Here is a 25830-nt window from a genome sequence, read left to right as displayed (position 1 = left end):
CCTTCTCCAGGGGATCTCCCAAACCCAGGGATCAAATCCAGGTCTCCCCCACTGCAGGCAGATTCTTTACTGTCTGAGCCACCAGGGAAGCCTTCATACTGTTAAGAGTTCTCTATTAAAGGAAGATGTCAGCACATTTTCTACTGTAATGGCCAGGGAGCTAGGGGTATATTGAAAATACCAAGAATTTTTCATTTGAGGTGTAGCATCATTGTATCCATTTTCTAGGAAGTCAGATATTCATGTTTTGCTTATAAACAAAAACAACAACAAAATAAATGGTATAAGTCATGGTGTATATGGAATTTGTTCTAATGGACCTGGTACAGGTTATATGTCTTCACCTACACACTGAAGAATTTCTTTTCTGTTAGCCCTTGAGGTATGGAGTAAAAGCAAATTCAACAATATTCAAACAACACATAGGATTTTGATTTAAAAAAAAAAAAAAGCCTGAGTTGTTGGCTAGTACCTTTGTGGTTTTTTTTTTTTTACTTTACAATATTGTATTGGTTTTGCCATACATGGACATGTATTCCCCAGCCTGAACCCCCCTCCCACCTCTCTCCCCATCCCATCCCTCTGGGTCATCCCAGTGCACCAGCCCCAAGCACCCTGTATCATGCATCAAACCTGGACTGGTGATTTGTTTCACATATGATAATATACATGTTTCAATGCCATTCTCCCAAATCACTCCACCCTCTCCCTCTCCCACAGAGTCCAAAAGACTGTTCTATATACCTGTGTCTCTTTCGCTGTCTCACATACAGGCCTTTGAAAGACCCTACCTAGGGCTTCCCTGGTGGCTGAGTGGTAAAGAATGCACCTGCCAGTTTAGGGGACACACGAGTTTCATCCCTGGTCCAGGAAGGTCCCACATGCAGCAGGGTAACTAAACCCGGGCACCACCACTACTGAGCCTGTGCTCTAGACCCCGCGCCCCACAACAAGAGAAGCCACTGAAATGAGAAGCCCTCGCACCACAACTCGAGAAAAGCCCCCGATGCACTGAAGACCTAGCACAGCCGAAAATAAATAAAATTTTAAAAAGAGAAAGACTCTACATATTAACACAATTTAAAATTGTAGTTTAAATTATGGGCTGATTCTCAATTCAGTACCAAGTGATTTGCAGAAATAGCCACCTGCTTGCTCAGGACAGAAAATGTGGTGTCATCATTGGTTCCTTTCTTTTCTCTTTCTTCCCCCACATACAAACAAGCATTAAAAACTGTTCATTCTACAGTTCTAGTGGTATTTTCGTCCCCGCCAACTCGTGGAAGATTATAACACTGGCCACATTTGCAGCTTCTCCATCAAGAGGTAAAACCGACTGTATTGCCCCCATCCTCGAATCTGGGTTGGTCTTTGGCCAGCGCAAAACTGCAGAAGTGAGCTTTGAGGTAATACATTCAAAACTAGGGCTCAAGAGACCTTGCAGTTTTCACTAGTATGCTCTTGGAACCCTGTGACTGCCTTGAGAAGAAGATCTGTTTTATCCTCACAATGACATACAATAAGCAGGTACTACTATTATCCCTGCTTTAAAGATGAAGAACCTGGAGTGCAGGGAGGGTAGATAACTTGGCTGAGGACACAGAGCTCAATATTGATCAAGACCAATCACTGCCTAGAATTCAGACCCAGGTGTTCTGGCTCTAGAACCGACAATCTTAAAAGCCACACTCTTGGCAGAGATTAAATGCTGTGGTCAACCAAGGATGAATAGTATCTCCTTGCTATTGGTCACAGGAAGAGTATGGACCTATCACTTTAGGTAACATTTTTCAGAGTTGCAATTACTTGTTCAAAACTATGTCTTTCTCAAGCATAGCAAGAACAGGATCCCCTCCTATTTTTATGTATCCCTGGAAAAGTACTGGGCATAGAGCAGATGTTTGAGAGAACTATTTCCCTTTCAGAATTCTTGCATTAAAGGTCCTTTAATTTGAGAAGGTACCATAACTTTTTCAAACACAGGATCATGGTATTTATTTAGTGAGTTTTCCTCTTCATTCTGGTTGCTAAGGTAGTTAATTATCATGTTTAATTATTGCAGGTTTTCTCAACCAGTAGGTTTTGATCTCTCTGATTCTTTATTATTTCCTTTGTTTTATTGATAGCTGTTTTTGGTCTTTTCATTTTTGTGCTTTTATTATTAGCAGGCTGAATCTTTTTGGGAGTAGACAGCATATGAAAAGACCTGCAAACCCAGAAGTGATATATTTTTGGTTTTTGTTTAGCACAGAGAATTGGAAATGGAATATATTTATTGCTTAAGTGATGCCATGCCTTTCAAAGAAAGAATAAGTTTATTTCCTCCAAGTCACAGTGGAGGAGCATTATGTAATGTTGGCTCAGTGGGTAAAGAATCCAACTGCAATGCAGGAAAGAGAGGAGATGTGAGTTCGATCCTTGGTTTGGGAAGATCCCCCAGAGAAGGAAATGGCAACCCACTCCAATATTCTTGCCTGGAGAATCCCATGGACAGAGGAGCCTGGCGGGCTACAGTCCATGGGGTCACAAAGAGTTGGACATGACTGAGCAACTAAACAGGCACACACACACAGATACAGAATCATTTTAAGAAAAGTGGTTTTCTTCCCTTCTTTCTCCTTTGTTGTTGTGTTCAGTCTATTCATAAGGGGTTAATCCTTATTCCCAGCCCATAAAGGTCAATCTGCTAAACCGTGGGTTCTACACTGTCCTGCTCCGGGTCGGGTTGGATGGCAGCTGTGGCCTGAGAGCTCACCCACGGAAGCATATGCTCACAACTGCCCCCCAGGGTCATGGCTCTGACAACTGCATTCAGACTGTTCACATGTGCCAAGCGCAGTCCAGCCTTTAGCATATTAAGGAGTAACTAAATCACTGGGGTTTCATACTTCACTGGCACCATGCAGGTTACGGACTTTTCTCAGAGGGTAAAAGCTTCTGCTGCTTTCTTTAGTTCAGTAATAAATATTTATAGGATTACCAGCCCATTGTCGATGGGATAACCAAATGTATTCTAATGCAAAACTGTTGGCTGCTTATCTAGCTGTTTGACAGAAAGCAATTACATGACCAATTCTCTTTTTTTGTGCCCTTCTGTTACAGCTCCCTTGGATCACTCATGATGGGCTCTCAGTAGGTGTTACCATTATTTTTTTTTCAACTTTTCCAGGCATTTGTTGTAATCAAGGTTAGATGCATTCACTGTTGTGGGGTATACCATAAGTACTAGGATATATATTATTACTGTTTATGTCCTGATATGAAAACATTTTTTTTTCCACTACCATAGAAAATCTTATTTAAAATCCAGAGAATTCTCTAGGCAAGAATACAGGAGTGGATAGCCATTCCCTTTGCCAGGGGATCTTCTTGACGCAGGGATTGAACCAGGATCTCCCCTACTGCAGGCAGATTCTTTACTATCTGAGCTACCAGGGAAGCCTACTTAAAATCGTCTACAGCTAATTAATTATGTCTTTGTTTCCAGTAAGAGGTAGCACCCTAGATGATCTATGTATAATAATATTATAAGAAAAGCTTACCATTTATGTAACACTTTTTTTTTTTTCCAGAAGAGTTCCATACATCCTGTGGCTCTTGAACTAATGTATTGTTATGGGCATTCTGGTACTTGCAACATTATTATCAGCTAAATTTTACTGAATGCATATTGCGGGCCAATCACTGGGCTTCAGTCAGTCAGTTCAGTCGCTCAGTCAAGTCCAACTCTTTGCGACCCCATGGACTGCAGCACACCAGGCCTCCCTGTCCATCACCAACTCATAAGGCTTACTCAAACTCAAGTCCATTGAGTTGGTGGTGCCATCCAACCATCTCATCCTCTGTCGTCCCCTTCTCCCATCTTCAATCTTTCCCAGCATTAAGGTCTTTTCAAACGAATCAGTTCTTCACATCAGGTGGCCAAAGTATTGGAGTTTCAGCTTCAGCATCAGTCCTTCTGATGAATATTCAGGACTGATTTCCATCAGGATGGACTGGTTTGATCTCCATGCAGTCCAAGGGACTCTTAGTCTTCTCCAACATCACAGTTCAAAACCATCAATTCTTTGGCATTCACCTTTCTCTATAGTTCAACTCTCACATCCGTACATGACTACTGGAAAAACCATAGCTTTGACTAGACGGACTTTGTTGGCAAAGTAATGTCTCTGCTTTTTAATATGCTGTCTAGGTTGGTCATGGGTTTGATCCCTCGGTTGGGAAGATCCCCTGGAGAAGGGAAAGGCTACCCCCTCCAGTATTTTGGCCTGGAGAATTTCATGGACTATGCAGTCCATGGGGTCACAAAAAGTTGGACACAACTGAGCAACTTTCACTTCACTTCACTAGGTTGGTCATAACTTTTCTTCCAAGGAGTAGTTGTCTTTTAATTTCATGGCTGCAATCACCATCTGCAGCGATTTTGGAGCCCCCCCAAATAAAGTCTGACACTGTTTCCACTGTTTCTCCATCTATTTGCCATAAAGTGATGGGACCAGATGCCATGATCTTAGTTTTCTGAATGTTGAGTTTTAAGCCAACTTTTTCACTCACCTCTTTCACTTTCATCAGGAGGCTCTTTAGTTCTTCACTTTCTGCCATAAGGGTGGTGTCATCTGTGTATCTGAGGTTATTGATATTTCTCCTGGCAATCTTGATTCCAGCTTGTGCTTTCTCCAGCCCAGCGTTTCTCATGATGTACTCTGCATATAAGTTAAATAAGTAGGGTGACAATATAGAGCCTGGACTCCTTTCCCTATTTGGAACCAGTCTTGTTGTTCCATGTCCAGTTCTAACTGTTGCTTCCTGACTTGCATACAGATTTCTCAAGAGGCAGGTCAGGTGGTCTGGTATTCCCATCTCTTGAAGAATTTTCCACAGTTTATTGTGACCCACACAGTTAAAGGCTTTGGCATAGTCAATAAAGCAGAAATAGATATTTTTCTGGAACTTTCTTGCTTTTTTGAGGATCCAGCAGATGTTTGCAATTTTATCTCTCATTCCTCTGCCTTTTCTAAACCTACCTTGAACATCTGGAAGTTCATGGTTCACGTACTGTTGATCCCTATCCCTATAATCTCCAAACCTTGCAATTACCTGGCAAAAAGGACACCATTAGTATCTTTACTGATGACAAATTGGAACTTCTTAAAGTTTACCCAGTAAAAGTGAAAGTCGCTCAGTCGTGTCCAACTCTTTGTGACCCCATGGACTATACTGTCCATGAAATTCTCCAGACCAGAATTTCCTTCTCTAGAGGATCTTCCCAACCCAGGGATTAAACCCAGGTCTCCCACATTGCAGGCGGATTCTTTACCAGCTGAGCCACAAGGGAAGGCCAATAATACTGGGATGGGTAGCCTATCCCTTCTCCAGCAGATCTTCCCAACCCAGGAATCAAACTGGGGTCTCCTGAATTGCAGGCTGATTCTTTACCAACTGAGCTGTCAGGGAAACCCAAAGTTTACCCAGGATATGGTTAAGCCAGAATTCCAATCCAGGTATGTTTCTTTCTGTGCTGCATGCTCAGTCACTAAGTTATGTCCAATTGTAGCCTGCCGGGCTCCTCTGTCCATGGAATTCTTCATTCAAGAATACTGGGGTGGATTGTCATTTCCTTCTCCAGAGGATCTTCCCAACCCAGAGATTGAAACTGCATCTCTTGAATTAGCAGGCAGATTCTTTATCACTGAGCTACCTGGGAAGCCCACCACGAAAGCTAGGAGTACTAGAAATGAGATAAGGCTGCCACTATATTCTTCACTCACAATTCCAAAGAGTTGTCCCAGAAGTTCTCCTATCCCATCTCTGTGTACTCTTAGCATCTTGTGGTATGCAGTGTGACATCTTGATACCAAGGACACTGCTTGCCCAACATCAGTAATTCAGTCAAATAGCACAATGTATATAATTCACATATACATTGAACCTTGGGCTTCCCTGGTAGCTCAGATGGTAAAGAACCCACCTGCCATGCAGAAGACCTGAGTTCGATCCCCAGGCCAGGGAAGATCCCTGGAGCAGGAAATGGCAACCCACTCCAGTATTTTTGCCTGGAAAATCCCATGGACAGAGGAGCCTGGGGAGCTACAGTCCATGGGGTTGCCAAGAATCAGACACGACTGAAGAGACTTAGCACATGCATATCCTGGGGAGCAGGTGGCAATCCCTTAGGAGTGTTCAGTTAGGGCAAGGTTTTACTACAAGGTCTTGATCACCTCCAAGTAGCACCTCCTCCAATAGACAAAATGGAAGGTACTTAAAAATATATTATACTAGGTGGAATAAAAATAATTCAGTACTACACTGTTAAATTCAATTATTTTAAATCATTTATTCATTCCACATTTATAATAGAAAATTTTAATTATGATTTTTCCTATGTCTAGTGTAAGTAACTGCAAAATGACTTGAATTTGTAGTGTCTATCTCCATTCCTTGTGTATATATTTGGAGGGATTAAATTTTCTCTAGAGAGTTGATAGCATTTGAGTTCAGCCATTTTCTCTTTTTTGAGGGAGCCAGTCTTCCTTTAGGAAGCATGCATTGTCTGCCCTCTGTCACTTAATTCTGTCTGGGTCCCATGGGGGTGGGGGCCTGCCTGCCCAGCTGTGCGGTGCCTAATTTGGGAAGCAGGGTTTAGAAAGCCCATTCAGTTGCCTATTTAAAGTCATGCTCTTCAATTGGATTTATGAGGGATAAAGCTCATATTCAGATTTCCACCTGTCTGTTTCTTGTATTGTTTTCCTGCTTTATTTTAAATTTAAAAGAAGGAGTATTGTATTACCTAAAAAATCTCCTTAAATAGGATAATATCTCTATTCAATGCAGTATTAATTTTAACAGGAAAGAAAAACAGTGAAAGACTGGATGTTCAGATGTTGACTAGCTTTGCGTTTCTGGGATAAATCTCTCTTGGTCATAGTATATGACAAAAACAGCTTTATTGAGATGTAATTGACATAGCATACAATTTGCCAACTTACAGTGTACAATTCAGTGATTTTTGGTATATTCACAGAGTTGTGCAAATATTATTCCTATCTAATTTTAGAATATACACTTCTCTCCATACATTCAAGAGGAAGAGATTATGCAAGGGCATAAACAGAAGGAAAAGAGAATTATTGGGGGTCACCTTAGGATCCATCTGGGGCTTCCCCGATGGTTTAGATGGTAAGGAGTCTGCCTGCAATGTGGGAGACCCAGGTTCAAGTCCTGGGTCTGGAATATCCCCTGGAGGAGGAAATGGCTACACATTCCAGTATTCTTGCCTGGATAATCCCATGGACAGAGGAGTCTGGCAGACTACAGTCCATGGAGTCCCAAAGAGTCGGAAATGACTGAGTGTGTGCGTGCGCGTGCGTGCGTGCACACACACACACACACACACACACACACACACACACATCATGGCTAATACACTTCTAAACACAAGATCCTGTCAGCAAAACACCAGTCAAAAATGTCTGTGATGGCCTAAAGATTATGGGGGTGGTTGGAAGGTCATCTTCTATGATACTCAGGAGGCAGAACCAGGGCCAATAGATGGAAGTTCCAACGTGATGGATTTTGGATTTAGAAACTAAATTAAATCTACAAATCATGTTTTATACTTAGAGAAGCCCAATACAGTAAGTCCCCTACCACGAACGAGTTCTGTTCCGAGAGTGTGTTCATAAGTCCAATTTGTTTGTAAGTCCAATGAAGTTAGCTTAGGTACCCAACCGATACAATCAGCTATATAGTACTGTCCTGTGATAGGTTTACCATACTTTCCACACATAAAAAAAACCCACAAAAATAAAGGAAACATGTTTTATCTTACAGTACCTTGATAAGTGTTATAGCACAGTACAGCAGCTGGCACACAAGAGTTGACACTGAGTGAACAGGCAAGAAGAGTTACTGGAGGAGGGACAGGCGGCGGGAGATGGTAGAGCTGGAGAGTCATCAGCAATGAGACGGAGGGCAAGCTGCAATGTCACTCATGCTTGATATGATCGGACATGTGAATACATGTTCGCATCTTTGAAAGTTTGCACCTTGAAGGTTCGTACTTACTGTAATGGATGGGGCTACCTGGATGGGAAATGAACGGCCTGTTCAAGCAGAGGCTGCATCACCATTCATCAAGGATGTCACAGACTCACCCTGGCCAATAGAAATACACAGCAAGCTGCATCTGTGATTTTAAATTGTCTAGTACCCAAAAACCAGCCAGGGTCAGGCTGCTTTGAGTATGACTTGAGCGAAGACTGCATCTGCCTGCCTCCTTCTGTACGTGTCCCTCTATTTTTTTTAAGCCTTATTGATTTTGTGACAATATTGCTTCTGTTTTATGTTTTGGTTCCTTGGCCACAAGGCATGTGGGATCTTAGGTCACTGATCAGGGATTGAACCTGCACCCCCTGCATTGGACGGCAAAGTGTAACCACTGGACTGACAGGGAAGTCTCTGTATCTCTCTATTTTACAGAAGTTTTGTCTCAGGTAGTCACTCTCCACATGGTGACTGCCTAGATCTGCAAATGCAAACCCTTCTAATTCAGCAGTCTTTGGGAATGAACTGATATTTCCTAAAAGTTGAGAACTGTTGCAGTGAGTCCCAAAGATCTGCTTTCCTGACATGACTTTTCCTGAACCACTCACTGGATCCAGGGGGAGGAATGTGCTAATGATGATACCTGGGTCTCATGTCCGACTCTGGGGCCGGTGAGGTGGGGTCACCTCACCCCACGTGAGCCTAGCTTCTCCACACACAGGGAAAAATCAGTGTGTGACTCTCTAACTACAGAGCAGTTGAGGTGCTGTTATCAAAGGTTGGGGGTGTGGAAGCTGGCAAGCCAAGGCAGATGTCCACTTTTTCCCTCTGTCCAATGGATGTACAATTTAGGAATCTCACAATCTGAAGCTTTTGACTTATATGAAATTGTGAAGTAGATGGGCAAAATGTGCCAACTGACTCTTTAGAACTCTAATATCCTTCCAAAGAATACACTAAATGGTACATTTGTATTTAATATTAAACCATTTATATTATAAATACTATATTTTGTTTTATGTATTAATAAAGCCTCTTCAATAAGCACAGCAGTTTTGGGATACATCAGAATCTAGTTTGATGCACTCTCCCCAGTCACTGACCCAAAATTGTTGGTGTTTAGTTGCTCAGTCATGTCCGACTGTTTTGCAACCCCATGGACTGTAGCCTGCCTGGCTCCTCTGTCCATGAAATTTCCCAGACAAGAATACTGGAGTGGGTTGTCATTTCCTTCTCCAGGGGATCTTCCCCATCCAGAAATCAAACCTAAACTGGCAGGTGGATTCTTTACCACTGAGCTACCTAGGAAGCCCACAGGAAATTAGGCAGGCTGTTTATTTAATGTCCAGTGTGTTCATATGTAAATTAGATATGAGAAGGGCTACTCTGTATTACTCTTGAAAACATTACACAAGATAATTCTTCAAAGAATGATGCCCAGGCACCTCGTACACACCCAGTTAATGATAGCTATGATTTCTTTTATTATACCATTGGGTTTAAAATCCTTTGCAGCCAAGCCTTACAACACAGTTCTCTATTTATTTAGATTAGCTTAACTGATTAATTAAAGTTGTTGTGTATCCTGAAGATTTTAATTGTGCATGTTTCATTGTCTGCATGGCTTCCTGATTATCTTTGCTACTAAGTAACAATAATGCATTGCAAATATTTGCTTGAATTTTATATAAACCAATTTTAAATGAAAGAGCTATTTACATTAATCAATTTAAATAAAGAACACCACTTCCTTGTGGTTTTCTTGCTATCAGTTTTACTCTTAGTCAAATGTGAAGGGCTAATACTGCAATATTTGCTTTAAGTCATTATGAAATGACAATTGTGAGCCATTAGAAAGGCAGCATTTTCCAGTCTGAGAAGGCATACCTTCTACTTCTATAGGATGCTTCTTTTAGGCTCTGTAAGTCTTGTGATATTTTAGCAAATATTTCTCTATTAAAACTATTTTTTTTAAAAACCCATGTTTGGTTCCCACTATTTCTTATGCCAAGATGACATAAAACTCACCAGTGAAATAAGATTCCAAGACTCTCTCATCTTGGTAACAAGTAGCATCATCTACCTTACTACTCAAATACAAACCAAAGCTCCATCCTTATTTTTTCCTTTTCTGCACATGCCTCTTTTCTCTTCCTGTAAGAACTATCATCTACACGTTTCCATCCCTTGAGCTACCACCCAAGTCCAAAGCATCATCTTCTTCCATGCAACCTATTGGAAGAGTCCACAAATTAGCTTCTTTCCTTCCCCTCTCGTTGTTGTTCAGTAGTTAAGAAGTGTCTGACTCTTTGCAACCCCATGGACTGCAGCACACCAGGGTTTCTTATCTTTCACCATCTCCTGGAGATTGCTCAACCTCACGTCCATTGAGTCAGTGATGCCATCCAACCATCTCATCCTCTGTTGTCCCCTTCTCCTGCCACCTTCGATCTTTCCCAGCACCAGGGTCTTTTTCAATGAGTCAGTTCTTCATATCAGGTGGCCAAAGTATTGGAGCTTCAGCATCAGTCCTTCCAATGAATACTCAGGGTTGATTTCCTTTAGGATTGACTGGTTTGATCTCCTTGCTGTCCAAGGGACTCTCAAGAGTCTTCTCCAACATCACAGTTTGAAATCGTCAATTCTTCAGTGCTCAGCCTTCTTTCAGGTCCAATTCTCACATTCGTACATGACTACTGGAAAAGCCAAAGCTTTGACTATATGGAAGAAAGTAAGGAAAACCACTAGGTCATTCAGGTATGACCTAAATCAAATCGCTTACGATTATGGAAGTGACAAATAGATTCAAGGGAGATCTGAGAGACAGAGTGCCTGAGGAACTAAGGACTGAGGTTCATAACGTTGTACAGGATATGTTGACCAAAACTATCGCAAAGAAGAAATACAAGAAGGCAAAGTGGTTGTCTGAGGAGGATTTACAAATACCTGAGAAAAGAAGAGAAGCAAAAAGCAAAGCAGAAAGGGAAAGATATACCCAACTGAATGCAGAGTTCCAAAGAATAACAAGGAGAGATAAGAAAGCCTTCTTTACCTCTTAATCACTTCCAATCCACTCTCCAAGCAGCTCCAGAGTTGCTTTCTTAAATATACACCACAAAAATATATGGGGCTTCCCAAGTGGCGCTGGTGGTAAAGAGTCCGCCTGCTGGTGCAGGAGATGTAAGAGATGTGGGTTTGATCCCCGGGTCGGGAAGATCTCCTAGAGTAGGAAATGGCAGCCCTCTCCAGTATTTTTGCCTGGAAAATTATATGTATCTTAAAAATGTTAAGAGCAAGGATGGTGCCAAGATTCGTCATGTGTCCACATCTAAATTCATTTATTCTGTCAACACAGCCCCTCCCCCAGCCTCTGTGTAGAAGCAGACACCTCTGCTCTCTGGGGCTTTACCACCCCTGCCTCCCACCTCATAGTCACTTGCCAAGTCCCAGTAATGTTTATTGGGTCTATCCTCTGATTTCCATTCTCATCCTAACACATCCTAACTTTCACTTAGCCAGTATTTCCCAAAATGTTTCCTTTAGAAAATTATTTGGGAATGTAGTAGTTTTTTTTTTGTTTTTTTTAAGATTAAAAACAAGTTGGTTTTTTTTTTCAAAAATAAAGATGTCCTTTATGTGGGCCATTTTTAAAGTCTTTATTTAATTTGTTATCATATTGCTTCTGGTTTATGTTTTGACTTTTGACCACAAGGCATGTGTGATTTTAGCTCCCTGAGCAGGGATTGAACCTGCAACCGCTACATTGGATGGTGCAGTCATAAATATGGGACCCCCAGGAAAGTCCTTAAAAATATTTTAAAAGTTTCTTTTTGAAATAATTTCAGGCTTACTGAAACATAGAAGAAAAAAATCAATCAAGTATTCTTGTATACCCTTCAATCCAGATTCCTTAAATGTTAGCAACTTATGCAGACACAGTACTATGATTAAAAAAACCCAATAAATTAACATGGGAACATGCACAGAAGCACAATACTGCTTTCTAATTCATAAACATTATTCAGTTTCCAACTGTCCCACAAAGACCTGCTTTTTGGTTTTTTGATTTGGTCTGGCATCATTGTCATGTTTCTTTGGTCTTCTTTAGTCTAGAAGAGTCCCTCAATCTTTGTTTTCCATTATTTTTTTTGACAGCAGGATTTCTCACAAATTTTAATATGGTAATTTTCACTGTAATCTCTAAGGAGTGGATATAACATGACCTCAGTCAAACTTCTGTCACCATGGACTCTTTCTTGAGGTTCAGTTTGTAGGATAGGTGTTCCAAGGACTGTCTGGGACTATGACAAGACCATTCTGATATGTGTTCCTCCTATGTGATCCACACTACACATACCTATCAGAATAGTCTCCCTAGGTCAAGGTTGTGTGTACATCATTACCTGCTTATAAGCCTCAAATAGCTTGATTTCATTTAGGGTAAAGTCCCAAAGCCTTAACTGGAAATTCAAATCCCCCTCACCCAAACTTTCTTTCCAACTTAAGTCACTACCTCTGTGGGCACCCTAGTTGCTCAAACCAAAGTGAAGTACTTATCGTTCCCCTGATTTATTTCTATTTCCCTACTTATGCTAGTTCCTCTGTTCAGAACACATATGAGAATTCACTGAAGCTCTCTCTGTTGCAGGCTCCAGCTGCAGCCATGGGAACTGTGGACCCTGGTTTCCTTTGAGCTTGCTTTTGAGTGGTTGTAATAAGAATCCACCAAAACCCATGTCTGGACCTCTCTTTGGCCAACACAGCCCTATTTCCTGGGACTATGAACTCCAGAAGGAGTTTCCCTGCCCTCTTGTATAGACAATCAACCCACTGTTTGTTTTTGTTCTGATGTATGCCTCTGGTTTTATACTTTGTGATATGCCTTAATATAGAAAAGAAAAATGAAAGGCAAAGGAGAAAAGGAAAGATATATCCATCTGAATACAGAGTTCCAAAGAATATCAAGGAGGGATAATAAAACCTTCCTAAGTGAGCAATGCAAAGCAATAGAGGAAAACAATAGAATGATAAAGACTAGAGATCTCTTCAAGAAAATTAGAGAAACCAAGGGAACATTTCATGCAATGATGGGCACAATGAAGGACACAAACTGTATAGACCTAACAGAAGCAGAAGATATTAAGATGAGGTGGCAAGAATACACAGAAGAGCTATACAAAAAAAAGATCTTCATGACCCAGGTAACTATGATGGTGTGATCACTCACCTAGAGCCAAACATCCTGGAATGTGAAATCAAGTGGGCCTTAGGAAGCATCACTACAAACAAAGCTAGTGGAGGTGATGGAATTCCAGTTGAGCTATTTCAAATCCTAAAAGATGATGCTGTGAAAGTGTTGCACTCAATATGCCAGCAAATTTTGAAAACTCAGCAGTGGCCACAGGACTGGAAAAGGTGTTTTCATTCCAATCCCAAAGAAAGGCAATGCCAAAGAATGTGCGAACTACCACATAATTACACTTATCTCACACTCTAGCAAAATAATATGCAAAATTCTCCAAGCTAGGCTTCAACAGTATATTAACTGAGAACTTTCAGATGTTCAAGGTGGATTTAGAAAAGGGAGAGGAACCAGAGATCAAATTGCCAGTATCCGTTGAATCACTGGATCATAACAAAAAGCAAGAGCATTCCAGAAAAACATCTACTCTGCTTCACTGACTATGCTAAAGCCTTTGACTGTTGGATCACAACAAACCATGGACAATTCTTAAAGAGGTGGGAATACCAGCTCACCTTACCTGCCTCTTGAGAAATCTGTATGCAAGTCAAGAAGCAACAGTTAGAACTGGATACAGAACAACGGACTGGTTCAAAATTGGGAAAGGAATATGTCAAGGCTGTATATTGTTACTCTACTTATTTAACTGATATGCAGAGGACATCATGTGAAATGCTGGGCTAAATGAAGCACAAATTGGAATCAAGATTGAAAGGAGAAATATCAATAACCTCAGATACGCAGATGACACTACCCTTATGGCAGAAAGCAAAGAAGTACTAAAGCATGTCTTGATGAATGTGAAAGAGGAGAGTGAAAAAGCTGGTTTAAAACTCAACATTCAAAAAACTAAGATCATAGGATCTGGTCCCATAACTTCATGGCAAATAGATAGGGAAACAATGGAAACAGTGACAGACTTTATTTTCTTGGGCTCCAAAATCACCACAAATGGTGACTGCACCCATGAAATTAAAAGACCCTGCTCCTTGGAAGAAAAGCTATTAAAAAGCATATTAAAAAGCAGAGACATTGCTTTGCTGACAAAGGTCCATCTAGTCAAAGCTGTGGTTTTTCCAGTAGTCATATATGGATGTGAGAGTTGGACCATAAAGAAAGCTGAGTGCTGAAGAATTGATGCTTTTGAACTGTGATGTTGGAGAAGACTCTTGGAGAGTCCCTTGGACAGCAAGGAGATCAAATCAGTTCATCCTAAAGGAGATCAGTCCTGAATATTCATTGGAAGGACTGATGCTGAAGCTGAAGCTCCAATGCTTTGGTCACCTGATGCAACAAACTGACTCTTTGGAAAAGATCCTGATGCTGGGAAAGACTGAAGGCAGGAGGAAAAGGGGACGACAGAAGATGAGATAGTTGGATGGCATCACCTACTCGATGGACATGAGTTTGAGCAAGCTCTGGGAGTTTATGATGAACAGGAAATCCTGGTGTGCTTTAGTCCATGGAGTTGCAACAAACTGGACACGACTGAGTGACTGAACGCAACTGAAGTGATTGTTTTTATGTGGGCCTCCCTGGTGTCATGGGAGAAGGCAATGGCAACCCACTCCAGTACTCTTGCCTTGAAAATCCCATGGACGGAGGAGCCTGGTAGGCTGCAGTCCTGGTAGGCTAGGAGTTGGACACGACTGAGGGACTTCACTTTCACTTTTCACTTTCATGATTGGAGAAGGAAATGGCAACCCATTCCAGTATTCTTGCCTGGAGAATCCCAGGGACGGAGGAGCCTGGTGGGCTCCTCCATCTATGGGGTCACACAGAGTCGGACATGACTGAAGTGACTTAGCAGCAGCAGCAGCCCTGGTGTCTCAATGGTAAAAAACCTATTTGCAATGCAGAAGATATGAGCTCAATTCTTGGGTCAGGATGATCCCCTGGAGGGAGGCATGGCAACCCACTCCAATATTCTTGTCTGGGAAATCCCACGGACAGAGTAGCCTGGCGTGCTACAGTCCATGGGGTCGTAAATGAGTCAGACACAACTTAGTGACTAGATGACAACATTTTTTTTAACGTATCCTGCAAAGTAACTTTTAATTTTCATAACTATTAATTATCCCTGTGGTGGCAACAATGGAAGCTTCTGTAAGCCCACCAGTAACTCATTTGGGATGTCCTTGAAATATTATAGTTTTGTCCTTAAAAAAAGAAAGAGTTCATTTTCAAGAGTCAAACATCTTGGGTGGGGGAAGTAGGGTGAGGCAAAATATCACAGCTTTCCCATATGCGACTTTCTTTTGTGAGCCCAGTAGCACTTAGACTCTGAATTGTGGAACTCTCTCATTTTCTGCTCTGTTGTGGTCCTTTAATTTCCTGCCTGATCTCCTCTGGTACCATGGGTACAACCACAACAAATTTGAATTCCTCCTCTCATGTCCATCTCTCCTAGCACAGTGCTTTGTATAGTGTAGGGGTTTCCTTTGTATATATATATACATATATTTTTTCAATGGACGTTGTACTGTCTGTTTTCATTTAGAAAGAACACAAAAAGTGACAAGATTTTCTTTATATGATGACTTAGAGGGGTGGGATGAAGATGTGGGGGGAGGTTCAAGAGGGAGGGGATGTGTGTGTACATATAGCCGATCCACATTGTTGTACAGCAGAAGCGAACACAACAGTGTAAGGCAATTATACTCTAAACTAAAAATAAGTTTTCTCTATACAGTCTATTGGAGAAGGCAGTGGCACCCCACTCCAGTACTCTTGGCTGGAAAATCCCATGGACAGAGGAGCCTGGTAGGCTGCAGTCCATGGGGTCGCTAAGAGTCGGACATGACTGAGCGACTTCACTTTCACTTTTCACTTGCATGCGTTGGAGAAGGAAACAGCAACCCACTCCAGTGTTCTTGCCTGGAGAATCCCAGGGACCGGGGAGCCTGGTGGGCTGCTGTCTATGGGGTCGCAGAGTCGGACACGACTGAAGTGACTTAGCAGCATACAGTCTATACTGAATTTTGTCTTCTAAAGGAAGACAGTAAATGTTTTTGAATTAACTTTTGTTTTCACGAAAACTGCCTTTTTCCAACCCACTAATTATTCCTACCTAAGGCTAAAGAGGAAACCTCTGTAAACATCTGAATGACATTAAATTGCCCTAAGTAAGCATCACTAAAATTAACTTCCTTGTTTCTAATTTCTCCATAAGCCTACAGTCACAATATTTGCCTTGATTAATTATTAAACATATCTCAGGTTTTCTAAATTAATGGTTTTGTGCTAGATATGATTTCTAATCAAGCTTTACATTTCTCTGGTGAAATCATATTTAAGTCTACCAAATGTCAGAACTCACTTCTGTATTTTATAATCAATGTTTGGCAGATTATTTGAAACTAGCAGAGCAGTAATAATTTATGAAGGCCAGCAAACATGTCTGGGATAACCATGAGCATTTAGGCCTCCGGAGACTAAATTCTATTGTTTGGAAATCATATGAATTTGTGTTTGGAAACATAAATGTCTGTGATGACTGATTAACATACAGAATAATGTCCAATCATACACATACCATTAAGGAGAATGTTACAGTATAAGAGGAATACAAATTTTAAATGTTTGCATATTTAAGTTATTTAAACCCATAGATGCTGTGTACAAGTGACAGATAACATTAGAGTTAGATTTATGTAAGACCAGACATCTAATAAGAACCCAGATGTTTTCAAAACATGGATATATATATATATGTAGACAAAATGGATGATGAATTGCTTAAATTACACTTAGGGTTTTATCAGTGGGCATGGGAGGTCTTTCTACATCTGAATTGTAAATCTGAAATATTTGCTAAATATTGTATACATATCTATAACCTAAAACTATTAAAAGTATCTATATGCTTGGTATTAGTCAGCCATAAATAGGCTTCCCAGGTGGTGCTAGTGGTAAAGAACCCACCTGCCAATGCAGGAGACATAAGCGACAAGGGTTGGATCTCTAGGTCAGGAAGATCCCTTGGAAGAGGAATTGGCAACTTATTCCAGTATTCTTGGGAAATCCCATGGACAGAGGAGCCTGGTGGGCTACAGTCCATAGGGTCACAAAGAGTCAGACAGAACTTAGCTACAAACACTAATTTTTCTTTTCACTTGTTCATTTTGATGATTAAACGAGTTCATATTTGCAAAGCACTCAGAGTAGCTCTAAGCACATACTAACAGTTTGTTAAATAAATTAAATGTTAACTCAGAAATAAGACCCGCCAAGGAAACTCATTTTTAATGATATTTGCATTTTGGGAGTGGGCTTCCCAGGTGATGCTAGTGGTAAAGAACCCGCATGCCAATGCAGGAGATATAAGAGATGCAATGAATCCCTGGGTTGGAAAGATCCCCTGGCGGAGGGCACGATAACCCACTCCAGTGTTCTTGCCTGGAGAATTCCATATACAGAGGAGCTTGGTGGGCTACAGTTCACAGGGTTTCAAAGAGTCAGACATGACTGAAAAGTGACTTAGCATGCATTTTTGGAGGGATACCATTGATAGGAATTGGAACTTATTTCAAAAGCTTACTATTTGACTTGAATTCTTATACTGTGTGAGCATACGTTACTGAGTTAGCAATAATATTATTAGCTCCCATGACTAAGCCAAGTATTCTAAGCAGATGGAATAGATACTCACTCGCACAGCCTTTTTTGTTTGTTTGCATTTTCTTTTTTTAATTTAAATTTATTTCTTTTTAACGGGAGGATAATTGCTTTACGATGTTGTGCTGGCTTCTGCCATACATTAACATGAATCAGTCATAGATATTCGCAAGTCCCCTCTCTCTTGAGCCTCCCTCCACCTGTTAGCCCATCCCTCCCCTCTGTCACAGAGCACGAGGTTTGAGCTCCTTGCTGTATGACGCAGGGAGCTCAAATCCAGTGCTCACGCAGCCTTTTGAGAATACAGATTCTGTAGGACTCCTTGCGGTCTACTGTTGTCATTCACCATTCTCTCTTGACTTTTAAGGTGTCTGATATGAAAGACAGAAAATAGTGATGAATGCTGATGACGGGACTAGAGGCAATGCAAAGAACACAGGCATGACGGAGAACCAATTCTCAGGGTGCTCTGGTCCCCAGCTCTGATCCTGCTGAAAACCTCCAAAAACGTTAAAGAGTGAGACTCATCACCTATCAGATATGAAGGAGAATATCTTGACAGTGAGGGTTCCAGACAATATGTATATAAAATCAGCTCCAAAGAGTTGAAGACAAGGTGAGTTTAACGAGATGTAGATAAGGTTGAGTTTTAAAGGTTTAGAGATTAGCATTTGTCTACTATTTATAAAAATGAGCTCCTTTAAAATATCTTGTTCAATAGTTAACATAAATATAATATGGATCTATTTAGCCACAAATAAGGAATCATGAAAATTAAACAGTGTCTTAGATTACATATTCACTATTACTGACCTGTTGACCTTGGAACTGGGCAGTCTACTAAGACAACGTGTCTAGTAATAACTAAATGTACAGTAATAGCGAAGATGTAAGAGTGCCTCCAAACGATCAGGATCTTCTCTCTGGCTCCAGCATTTTGTCTGTGCATTCATCCATGCCAGTTCTTGAGCAATGAATTCTTCTTGTTGTGTTTGCTTACTTCAGGCTTTGGAATCTCTTGTCTGTTGGCCATTTATTCATTCATATTCACAAGTACTCATAAATATTTAGTGCCATCGCTCTGCTAGTCACTGGGACCACAAAAATGAACAGGGTTTAAAAGGACATTGTTCTATCCTTCAAGGAACTTTTATTCTGGAAGGTAGACAGACCAAAGACTCAGTTAAACTCTATTAACGGTGTGCTCACATGGCAAGACGCCTGTAATGTACATCCTGGGGATGCAGGAGCTGGGCAGGTCTAGGAAATGTTCTCAGTGACACATGCATACAGCTATTTAGTATAACATGTGTGTGATAGTTACAAACTAGATAATTATGATGCCCAGTGGATATCATGTTATACTATATATCACATATTATGTTAGATAGAGTGTATATATTATATATACCCAAACCATTATATTTAGATGAGGTCAAACAATACTAGTGTCATCCTATGCATAACCCTAAACAAACAAACAAACAAAACAAAATGGGTTGGGTTGCCCAGTGGGGAGCAGAGATAGGGGATCCAGGCAAGTGGGGCCAAGGGTAGGAGAGAGGATTTCACTGCACACATTTTTATCTCTTTGAATTAAGTGAATGAATTATCTATTTATCTAATTATCTATCTATTATTGATCCATCTAATTATCTATTTAATTATCTATATAAACCTATCCTGGAACTTTCAGAGGAAAGATGTCTCCTTGTGGACTGTGGCCAGTGGATGAAGAGTTGGGGGTGGGAAGAAGAAACGTATCCATAGGTAGATTATTCAAACACTTCCATCTCAACTTGCCAGAGAGAGCTGCTGCCCTGAAACCCTCCTCCGCCATCCTAGCCACCTCTGTTGGCTCCTCCCTGTGAACTTCTAGATATTCTGGCACCTCTAGCAATTGTAAGGGTAACCCTTGCAGCAGTAGGGCCTCTGGGACTCTGCCCCATCTCAGAGTCCTTTGCTTGTTTACCTAGCAGTTGCCCAAGCAGCATGGGCTGTTAAATCTTACAACCATCACCCCTTATTTTTCCCCAGAAATAAGACTGACATTTTAGCACATGCTAAGTGACTGATACAGGAAGCATTTCCATATCACTGGATTTTTAAAAATAATCCAGGTTCTAATCATTGTAAACATATTCATATGAAATAGAAAATATAAGAAAACCATACGCAATCAACCACAACAATAATACATAATTATTTTGCTGTGAGACAAAGTCAGGATACATTTCATTTTAACATAAAAAAGAAAAAATATTGAAATTGTTGTCTGGCAGGTATATTACACAAGAGAAGTCAGAGATCAGCAGCTAATATTTTTATTGCTGGAAGGCTGAATAGTATAATGAGGATTATGTGTGCAGTGGACAGTTCTGAACGTTCACTAAACTAATATGCCGAGGAATTGATTCATGAATGACAAGTACTTTTAGGTGGTAACATACACTTTATTTAGTGCTTTTCTCTAATGTAGTTTTCTGTGTGTCAGTTCGGTTTCTTATCAAATAAATACTTTCACCTTGCTATTCATTTGAATTGGAGTTACTATGGAGAAACGACTTTTTGATTCTACAGCATTCTGCTGCATTATGAAAACTTGGAAATCATGTCATCACTCCACAAAATGGTTTAGGAATTTTCTGTGAATTTTTTTAAAGAAGGGGAATCTGTTCATATATGAATGATTCTAGAAAAATGTTTCAACGTTAAAAAGTTCACTAAGAACCTTTAGAATCTAAAATATAATAGAGTACTGTTTCACCTTACAACAGGTTGAAAAATTTTTAAAGAAAATTTGCCTCATGTTTTTTTTTTTATTCAAAGATTTAAACATATATTTTGCCACAGTTCCACAGGTAACTTCCAGGAGAGTAAAGAAAGACCAGAGAATACAGAGAGATTGATAAACATATATTGACAAGTGACGACAAACATACAGAAACCACAAATAATCAGATTCCCTGCTACATCTCTGAAAGAAATTCCTTATCATTGAGGTCCAGCCTCTTTCTTTGAATTCAGTGTAGAATTTGCTTTTCATTGAAGCCAATTTCATCTTTTAGGACACTAAAAGATCTTTGGAGTTTTATGTTCGAGTCTTTAGTCTTTCTAGAAAATTATGATTCAAACATCCCCTAAAATACTATTTTAGACCTTAATATATGTGGGTTAAAGAACAATCATACATTCTGTAAAGGAGGATAAGACTAGTACACTGATGGCTCCAAATGAGCCATGGCTTCTAGTATGTTCACCTTTCTAGAGGCCCCGCCCACAATAATGTTGAGCTTGATCACGTGATTTGCTATAGCCAATGGGACATTAGTAGGCTTTACTCTCAAGAAGAGGCTAGATAAATGCTTGCATGTTGGGCTTCTTTTACTGGAACCCAGCTCACTGGCTGTAAGAAAGCCTCTCAAGTTTTCTTCTAAAAGACAAGCCATGTGGAGGAGAATGTGGGTCAACAGCCAGCCCCAGACATATGAGTGAGGACATCTAGGATAGTGTAACCCCAGCAAAGCTCCTGGCTGAAAAGTTTACATGAGTGACCCTGGCCAGTATCCTGTGAAGCAGAACTGCTTAGATTCCTCACCCACAAAACTCAAAGCAACATACTGATATTGTTTTCTGTAATTATATTTTGGAGCAGTAGATAATGGTTACAGTAAGTGTTACAAGGACTCCTAAAGTTCTTTCTGGAAATAATTCCAAGTCCATCCTTCATTGACATACACCTCTTACACTTCTATCATCTATTTATTTATTATTGAACCTGAATCTCTTATTCTGACTCTAAGCAGTTGGAACAGAAGAACTGGAATGGTTGGTTCATGTGAAAAGCACTGTGAGAATGACTCTGTCATATATTCACTCAAAAAAACACCAAATCCTTGTTGGATCTCAAAGAAAAAGAGTTCTTGATGATGGTATATATCTTAAATTAATTCCACTCCACTGTGTGATCGAACTGTGGGTGGGGCAATCTGGTGGAAAGAAAACATCTTTAAGGAATTCCCAGCACATAGGCTTTGTATGGGCCGGTCAAGTCATTTTCTCTCTATTTCTTGAAATGGAACTGTATCCTCACAACCAATTTTAGGCCCTAAAATGTGTAGGACTCTCTGGAGGAATTTGCTTTCTTAAGGAATAATTATTGGAAATGCGAGTTTTACTAGATTGAGAAAGACATTGGGCATCTTTCCATCCTTCTTTCTCTAGAACGCGTGGGCATTAGTAAAAGAATGCCTTAGGAGTAGTAACTGTAGTAAAAGTGTAGTAGGAGAAGAATCCATGATACCGAATGGACAGTCACCATTTCTGGAGGACAGTGATACTATTCCACTGAATTATGTGGATTGCATCTCAAGTTGGAAACTACAGTAACTAACTGGTTCTAAAAAAATTGTCTGGATATCAAGAGGAAAAAGACATAAACTGCCGTCGAGCATAACCAACGTTAGCATCATTACTGTTATTTCCATTGTTTAAAGGATGTTCTCTGTGTACTTATCTATGGCATTATCTACCAAGAGAGCGTGGATGGAAGGTTTAGATACAAAATGACATTAAAGAGAGTCCAGATCCGACAATGACGCAGATGTGATACTTACAGAGAGTAGGATTTGGACGGCACTGTGGATGACCTCCAGGTACTGGAAGTCAACAATGCAGCCGGTGACAGAGACATACGTGTAATCATCCGTCATGCCGTGGGCTGACGGGGGCAGTACTCTTCGGACACAGCCGGGCCCGTGTTCCCGCCACCATGACCGGTGCACAGAGATGTTGAATGTCATTAGGTCTGTATCCTAGGCAGGTAGGAGACAAGACAGAGAAAGGAGACGAACACATTACCTCACATCTTCAGCTTTCACCTTAGGAAGAATTTAGGATGAATGAAATTGCTGAAAGGGCTTAAATTCCAGGTACAGAATGACAAAAGATGAACCTAACATGACTGCATGTGTCATATGAATGAAATAGCTTATTTTCATACGGGTTATAGTTATTCAGTGGGGACATGTAATTCTTTGAATGATAACACGTTAAGGTTAGCACAACATTGAAAATTCAGAGATGATATATTTGTTTAAAAATTCATGTCTATTTATTTAGTTTTTTATTGGACTATTGTTGATTTATAATGTTGTTTCAGTTTCTGCTGCACACCAAAGTGACTCAGCCGCACGTTTACATATATCTCCTCCTCCTTGAACTTCCTTCCCATTTAGGTCACCACAGAGCATTGAGTAGAGTCCTGTGCTATGCAGTAGGTTCTCATTACTTCTATATTTTAGAAACAACATCAGTAGTGCATGTATGTCAATTCCAATCTCTCAATTCATCCCACCCTTCCCTTCAATTATATTGTCCACACTGGAATTTTCTTCTCTGTTTTCTTATTGCTCCATTGCCACTGGTATCACCATCATGGTAACGTGTACCGAGAGAGTTTTTTTTTCCTGCGAGACATTGTTCTAAGCACTTTCCATATATTATGCGTTCATGCAGGTATCATCATCCTAACTTATAGTAGTTGAATAATGGTCCCCCCAAATCACATTTATATCCAACTCTCTGGAATCTGAATTCTACCTTATACAGCAAGAATAGGACTTTGTAGCTATGATTGTGGTAAGGATCATGAAATAGGGGGATTATTCTGGATTATCTGATGGGCCCTAAAGACAATCACATGTCTCCCTTTAAGAGGGAAGCAAAGGGATGCTAGCCACAAGGACAGAACAATACGATGACCATGAAGGCAACAGCTGGAGCGATGTGGCCACAAGAATGCTGACCACCACCAGAAGCTGGGAGAGATGAGAGAAGATCATCCCTAACACTCCAGGGGGAGCCTGGCCCTGGCAGCATCTTTATTTCAGTCCAGTGAAACTGATTTCAGACGTCTGGCATCCAGAACTATGAGAATATACACTTCCATTGTTTAAGACACCAGGTTTGTGTTAGTTGTTGTATAGCAATCATAAAAAAAAAAAATTAAAGCAGATGAGGAAAGTTGGTCATGGAAAGGAAAAATAAAGGGCCCAACCTCATTAATAAATAAATCAAAAGAACTTCCTATGTATGGTAGGGCTTCCCTGGTAGCTTAGCTGGTAAAGAATCTGCCTGCAATGCAGGAGACTCTGGTTCCATTTCTGGGTTGGGAAGATCCCCTGGAGAAGGGATAGGCTACCCACTCCAGTATTCATGGGCTTCTCTGGTGGCTCAGACAGTTAAGAATCCTCCTGCAATGCAGGGGCCCTGAGTTCAATCCCTGGGTTGGGAAGATCCCCTGGAGGAGGGTGTGACAACCCGTCCAGTATTCTTGCCTGGAGAATCCTCAAGGACAAAGGTGCCTGGTGGGCTACAGTCGATGGGGTCGCAAAGAGTCAGACATGACTGAGCAACACAGCACACAGCGCAGCATGGAGTGGTGGACCCAGAACTTGATCCTGTGCGGTCTGTACTTCCAGCTGTGATGTGGTGGTTTCCCAGTCCTCTGTTCCCCTGCCCAACCCTTTACAATTCCTCAGACCCTGAAGGGAGCTGGTTCCTCCCTCTCTAGTTGTTTTCAGAAAATGCCACCACAGGCAAGCAAACGAACAAAGAAGGCAAGCCTTGACTTTTCCATATCAAAACAGACTTCCAGAAACTTCTAATAGAGACACCTGTGCAGATGTTTAAACCTCAAGAGAGGCCTTTTAGTATCTGCAGAGTGTCAGCTATGAAGGACTAAGGTTATAATGTTTTTGTCATAAACAATAGTTTAAAAAGAACAGACGAGGAACCAGACTCTTGGCTCCCAGATAAAGTAAAGATTACAGCTGCCGGTGTGGAGCAGGAAGGAGGGAGGGTGAGGATGGACAGAGGGCAAGGGCACCTACCGACCACAGGTGGTGGACTGGGACATAGACCTGCTGGGGAACTGAGGATTCAGGAGCTGCGGAGTGGGTCTGTTCCCAGCCTCCACTCCTAGCCGGCTTGTCGCCACCAGTGCCAGGGGGACATGTTGAGTTGGTACCACAGACGTCCCTTGTTCAGCCACTCAGGGGCCACCCACTGATTGTGCTCCCACAAATGATGCTGTGTACATACCTGTGCTGCTTAGAGAACTGTCCTCACCTGAGTGGCGCAGGACACTCCTAAGTAAGAGACATTGGGTTTGGAACTCTGCAGACTTACAGGAAACTGGTGTGAAATGGAAAGTTCTTGAACTTCTAGGTGGCTGGTTCTGAAAACCAGTGTGGGAGCCCCCAGAGCAAGGACAGTGGCGGACCCTCTCGCCCGTTTCTCTGCTGTATGTGGTACCCACATTGCGAGATGAGAAACATTTCCAGTTCACGCTAGCAGGCAGTTTTAGATTTTCCTCAACTCAGTTCAAAGTACCATTATAAGTATGTCTGTGATTAGATCAATAATAAAACATGTTCCTTTCCTTTTCTTTTTTTTTGGTGTTGGTTTGCTACAAATATCATTCAGTTACCTTCACAGTTATAGCATTTTATGGATAATAAGACATTTTACATCATCCTGTTTTTATAGGTGTTGGTTGGCTATATGTATCATTTGCAGTTACCCTCTGGAGGGAAAATATTATAGAAAAATAATTGCTTTCGCTAGTGAATTCAGTTTCACACAAGGCAATTTACCTGCAGGCAAACTGCACGCTTCTCTCTTTGTTAGCCATCAGATTTAATCTCTTAGAGTTAGTCTTGGTCACTGCAGACCAACTATTATTTTTGATTTTAATAGAATTCATTAGGTTCAGGATAAATTAGTATTATCTCAAAATTCATAGCAGTCTCTACTCTTTAAGCATTCTTACCCTTACCTCTTGCCTTTTCCTAATTCAGGACTGACTGTAAGTTCCTTTTAATATGGCTTTGACTAAAATTTATTTTACCCAAATAAAACAAAAG

The 25830-nt window shown here is 40.9% G+C and overlaps 1 protein-coding gene across 1 annotated transcript in view; it reads right to left on the bottom strand.

Annotated features, from left to right (window-relative positions):
* The window catches only part of NKAIN3 (sodium/potassium transporting ATPase interacting 3), a 280229-nt gene that overhangs the window by 101382 nt on the left and 153017 nt on the right, over positions 1–25830 (bottom strand). Inside the window, exon 4 of the mRNA XM_052651570.1 lies at positions 22519–22716. Coding sequence (XP_052507530.1) covers positions 22519–22716 — 198 coding nt within the window. The remainder of the gene's footprint in view (positions 1–22518; positions 22717–25830) is intronic.

Source organism: Budorcas taxicolor, chromosome 14 (assembly GCF_023091745.1).
Source record: "Budorcas taxicolor isolate Tak-1 chromosome 14, Takin1.1, whole genome shotgun sequence".
NCBI classification, from domain to species: Eukaryota; Metazoa; Chordata; class Mammalia; order Artiodactyla; family Bovidae; genus Budorcas; species Budorcas taxicolor.
Note: the sequence above shows the minus strand (reverse complement) of the source record. Positions and strands in the feature narration are given on the sequence as shown.